At 47.7% G+C, this 5,542-nt stretch overlaps 1 protein-coding gene across 3 annotated transcripts in view; it reads right to left on the bottom strand.

The window, feature by feature from the left end:
* GUK1 (guanylate kinase 1) overlaps positions 1 to 5,542 on the bottom strand; it is a 31,393-nt gene that overhangs the window by 14,454 nt on the left and 11,397 nt on the right. For 2 of the 3 annotated variants that reach the window (XM_019529452.1, XM_019529460.1), the window contains one exon: positions 590 to 703. In XM_019529452.1, the coding sequence (XP_019384997.1) occupies positions 590 to 703 (114 nt within the window). Of the gene's footprint in view, positions 1 to 589; positions 704 to 5,157; positions 5,256 to 5,542 lie in introns of those variants that run through there. The other variant, XM_019529469.1, reaches the window with a different exon arrangement.

Consider the following 5,542-nt stretch of genomic DNA (forward strand, 5'->3'; position numbering starts at 1 on the left):
GAGGGGGTGGGTGGAAGGATCAGTCCCCTCACCATAACTGTGATGGAAGCCCCTAAATTGAAACAGTGGGTTTTTAATTCATCACAGTTGAAAAACAACCATTTCAATTTAGGGGACTAAACCCCTGCCATGTGTATAATCAGCTGTGTAAAACAAGGTTCATAGGATGATAGGAAAGTAGGGCTGGAGGGGACCTTACAAGGTCATCAAGTTCAGCCCCCTGCTCAAGGCAGCATCATTCCTGGCTAGACCACCCTATCCACGTGTCAGTGTAACCTGGTCTTGAAAACTTTAAAGGATGCCCATTCCTAGGCTTCTCTAGACAGCCTATTCCAATGCCTGACCATGCTCCTAGTCAGAAAGTTCCTCCTAATCTCCAACCTTAGTTAAATTCACACAAGTTAAGATACTTCCATTAGCCCAAGCCATGAGAGGTAACAGCCAGCATTCAATGTAATTTAGACCCGACTCAATGCCACACTCCCTCTGAAGTCCCAGCTGTGCAAACGTAATTACTACTGAAAGGGACACTTGTCTTTTATTTTCGAGTTTTCAGGAAGGGAAGCTCCAGGTATGCACGGATACTTACGGGAGACACTGAAGCCAAAGATGTTTTCATAGTCTTTAAGCAGCTTCTTTAGCAAGGTGCTCTTTCCTGCTCCTGACGGGCCACTCAGCACGACGGGCCTTGGTCCCTGCATGGCTGGGGTGGGGAGAAGGCAAGCAGGTGTCTTGGTTAGAACACACAAAAATCAGGGGAAAACCACAGCAAAGTTCCAGCAGATGCCTCCTACTCTGCCTTTGAGAATAAGCTTTAGCAGCCAAAGGTCAGATTCGATGTTGAATGCCATGGCCTCAGAGAGGAGCAGAACAGGAGCTAGTCAGGGAACAGCAATCAAGTCAGACGAGCATATGCTAACTCCCATGCTGTGCAACTGAAACAACTAGTTAGGTGCTGGTGGTGCAAAGGGATGGACCGACAGCCCTGAAAGTGATGCCCTTTCTCCCTGGAGTAGATACAAGATGAAGAGAAGCAGTGCAGCAAGGCTGCCTTCCTGCAATATGCTCCTGTCCCCTTGGTCCTTACCTGGAAGGGTCTTGGATAGGGGTAGGGAGCTCGGTCACCATGGCCCAGGCAGCCATGGTTTCTCTGCCAAGAGAAGTGCCACATGCAGGGCGGGTCTCTGGGAAGTGGATGCTTGCCCCCAAGGAAGTGAAATCCAACTCACTTCCTGGACCCAAAAGGAGCAGTGAATGGAAGCGAGTTCCTGTTAAGCATGGACATACAAAAAACTAGAACTCTTGGTTCCAAAATGATACCTTTTATTAGACCAACGGGAAAATGGCAAGAAAACTGTCCTTTTCTGCAAGCTTTTGGGATCAAAGTCCTTTCAGCAGGCTCTGGGAAAAGTGTAGATGGTACAAGATGGTAAAAAGTCCCCAAAGGTAGGAAATAAACTTCATTTTTGCACAGAGGGAGCTGAAGACGGAAGGCTTTCCCTCTGGGTCCATGAGACTGTCTTTGTGAGCTGTGTTGAGTAGCTCCCTGTTGAGCAGGGAGGAATTCAAATTGGCATCTGCATAGCTCAACATCCATCAGGAATGGATCAAGCCATTCAGTCCCTGGAATGGATGCATCTAATAGGAGAAAGAATAAAACCCCACTGAATATTATAAGGGAGGAAGAGCCTTTAGATTTGTAGCTTGGAAATATGTTCTTTTATTCCGAGCTGTGGACTCAAACCGTATGTTCTAGTGCAGAGGTGGGCAGCATACTGCAAGTGGCACGGGCAGCCCGTGTGTGTGGCACATGGCACATTACAGATGGGACAAGCAGCCCAGTGGCAGATAGAGCAAGAAGCAGAAAGCAGAGCAGCAGATTGGGAAGGGAAAGGGGACTAGGGTGGCACTTGGGGAGGATGTGGGCTTAATTTGTGCACCCCTGACAAAAGGTTGCCTTCCACTGTCTATGCCAGCCTTCTCTCTTACGCTGCTATGAAGTACTGCACACACCTATTAAATGAAGGTGACACGAAAAACCCCACTAAATTGCATTTCAAGGTCTACAGGAAGTGGAGTTTCTAAAACCCCGTTTCATTTATATTTAGCTGCATCACTAACGTGGACTTGCATCAACACATCCTGATCCAAGTGATGCACCGATAACGACTGTTGGTGCAACATACTTGGGAGGCAAGAAATCCAATTCTGGGTCATAAAAGCTCAGTTCACAAAGGGAGAGGTAGAAGGGCTACTACTGACCCAGACACCGTTACTGAATTTAAGAGCAACAAGGTGAAGCACCTGTTCAAAGAGAAATACCTTGGGAAGTGAGAAAAGGCAGTAAAAAGTTGGACCTGGTTGACATAGGCTAGACATCAGGAGGCGCGACTTCACTGTCAGGGTGTCTAGGATCTGGAACCAACGTCCAAGCAAAGTGGTGCTGGCTCCTGCCCTGGGGGTCTTTAAGAGGAGGCTAGATGTACACCTTGCTGGGGTCATTTGACCCCAGTACTCTTTCCTGACATGGCAGGGGTTGGACTTCATGATCTGCTCAGGTCCCTTCCGACCCTACAAACTATGAAACATCTATCCAAACACCTTGTCCAAAATAAAGCCGTTCCCCATCCCAATCATACAAGGAGTAGAGCAGTAAGGGAAGCCCCTCACACATGACTGGACATAGGCCTTCATCTCTAGGGCTCCAGATCCAGCTTTTTAAACTTTACCGAAAGCATGCAAAAAAGCACATTAACGTGCTACCACCCTCTGGGCCACGTTACGAGGACACAAGTACCACCCTTGGTAGAGAGGGTGGATCCTGGTCTCTCACTAGTGGACGGTCTACAGTAGAGGACCCTACACGCTAGAGGCATTATACTTAAGGCCACAGCATAGCAGAAACAGGAGAACAGTGGTTCTCAACCTTTTCTGACTTGAGGGCCCCTCAGAAAATGCTGGCACTTAGGTTTCACTCATTTTCTGACCATGAAGAAACAATAGAGCAGTTCTTCTGTTGCAAACTCAGAAGGCCCATGGCAGGTCAGAATGCTTTTGATGCTAGATTCCCATTTAAAAGCTCTGGGTTTACCTTGTGGATCATGCAAAAGTGTTTGCACACCTACCCAAACTAATCTTGTGCAGAAAAGGATTTGGCAGCACCCTGGTTGAGCATCACAGCACTAGAAGTTTGCACGTAGGAGGTCCCAGGTTCAAACTCCAATGAAGTCTGTCCTTTAAAGGAACATCCCACCATCTCCCAATATCCAGCAGGCGTTCTGGTTGCGGGTACATCACCTTCTGCCTTGGCATTCGCAGACAATAGTAATTGAGGATACTGAAAATTAGAAGCCAGGCTTCTTCCAGCATTTGACCCGACTCGCTCTGTGACCTTGAGCCAAACAACCCACCATTTTGGGGGGGGGCGGGTGAGAATAAAAGAAAGAGGACTATTTACCTTTACACTTCCCTTGGGTAGGAGGAGGGTTACTACTAACCAACTTGCCTGTAATGTGGAAATTCGTGTACTGACACCTCAAAGGCACAACCCTACTGAACCAACTGATTCGGTGCGTCTCTCCTCAAATGGAAGAAGACGGAGAGCACAATTTAAGCCTGCACAGATTTTCCTGCGAAAACACATTTCTACAAGCAGAAAAGCTCCCGGTGCCCCATTTCCTGCCCTATTCGTTTTGGAAGGGCTCAGAAGTCAAGCACTAGAAAACCCTTAAGCTTTTTAATGGGGATCTCAGCAATCTCACCTTGACCCTGCAAATCGCTTCTAAAATAGCCTCATATCCAAGGCAGATGCTTGCAGGATTAGCCCCTGCTGTATTCCCGCTGCAGGCGTATAACTCACTTCCGACTCTGCTCAGGTTGACAAGAGCAGGCTGGAGGCTGGCATATTCCCCAGGCTCATCTGCAGAGCACCGCAGCCTGCCCGGGCACTTATGCAGAAGACTCTTGTTGGTTTTGAAATTGGAGCGTAAAACATGTCTCATGAGGAGGCTGCTGGGTGTTACCAGATATTTTCTCCCACAAGCACTGAAGGAGAAGCGAACTTGGAAATACAAACGAAGTCTTATTTATTCAGGAAGGACTTTAATTTTTTTTGGGTGGGGTGGGGACAAGGAACACCCCAATTGCAATTCAGGTAGGGACTGGATTATTTTATGCTCATAATGGAGTCACAACAACTGGAAGATAAAGAGTCTTATTAAGTTATCCAATGTATTCCCCGAGGGACAGAGGGGAATTGATCCCGATACAATGAATGCTTTGTCACATCTCGTTTCCCAAGTTTCTTTTGGGAGTGGTACCCATGGCTTAATCAGCCTGTAGGATGGTGGTCCAGCGAGTCAGGCTGTGATGTCCCCAACTCTTTAGCCACATGCAAGTATTAGAAGTCCTGCTAATTACTGAAGAGGAGAGAATTTATCCTTCCCCCACCAGCCAAGGGAGTGTAAAAGGGCTGGGCAGAGAAAGAGCCCTGAGTTCTTGTGAAAAATCACTCACCATCTGCTTTCTCAAGTCTCCACTTTTCCTCATCCATAAAGCAGGGACCCTAAATGATGAGTCTTAATTAATGCTCATGAAATGCTACGGGAAAGAACAAGGCAGCATTAATGGGGAATATAATTTCCTTCCAGGCCAGTACTGGGTATAGAAGGGGGCTCTCTCCAGCACTATGTGATTTTTGTTCCATTACACCCAATATCACCTTTGACGCACATGGCCTTCTTGCTCCTTCTGTGCCTACCAGCCTTTAAAAGTAACACACCAAGCGTGATGGCCAAATGCTGGTGCAGACCTTTGTCCGTCAGCTCAGCATTAACAACTTGCTCTTCCTGGGGCACCTCTGTCCTTACTCCCTCGCGCAGCCCGAGACGAACTCTCCATCTCCCATTTGACGTACCAACTGGGAGTGCTCAGAAGATTCCTGCTTTCCCCTTTCGTTCTTCCTTTCTCCTCTCCTGCATTTAGGTCTCTCTCCTCCCAATTTTCCTATCTATTAAGAGAGAGGAACTGAAAGCAATCAATATCTGTGACAGTAACTTCACTCTGCTCAAGAGACCCAGGAAAGAGCAGAGGAAACACCCCTTGCTTAACAGCCCCGGTGAATTAGCAACGCTCCCCTCTTATCGCTGCAAGCCTTACCTCCACCTTTTATGTCTTCCGGTCAAAGGATAAAATCCAGCTCTTGGGAGCAGCAGCCAACGGATCAGACAAGTGAGCAGGCAGAAAGCCGGCTGCATCTGCAAGCATTGTAAACCTTAATTACAGATTCGCCATTTTAAGACAGCCAATGAGCACCTTCTGCTGATCTTTAATCTTCTCCTTTGGTTTTTTCTGATCTCCCTACTCTTCTTATTACTAAACCTTCAGGCACGCAGGAGTCACACCCTGCTTACTGGCAGCATATGCTTTCCACTTCAAAGCACATCCGGGCTTTAAGACATAGATTTCATAGACATCAGGGCTGGAAGGGACCTCGGGAGATCATCGAGTCCAGCCCCCTGCCCAAAGGGCAGGAAGTCAGCTG

The sequence above is a fragment of the Crocodylus porosus genome, unplaced genomic scaffold (genome assembly GCF_001723895.1).
Source record: "Crocodylus porosus isolate Cpor-Errol unplaced genomic scaffold, CroPor_comp1, whole genome shotgun sequence".
Lineage (NCBI taxonomy): Eukaryota > Metazoa > Chordata > Crocodylia > Crocodylidae > Crocodylus > Crocodylus porosus.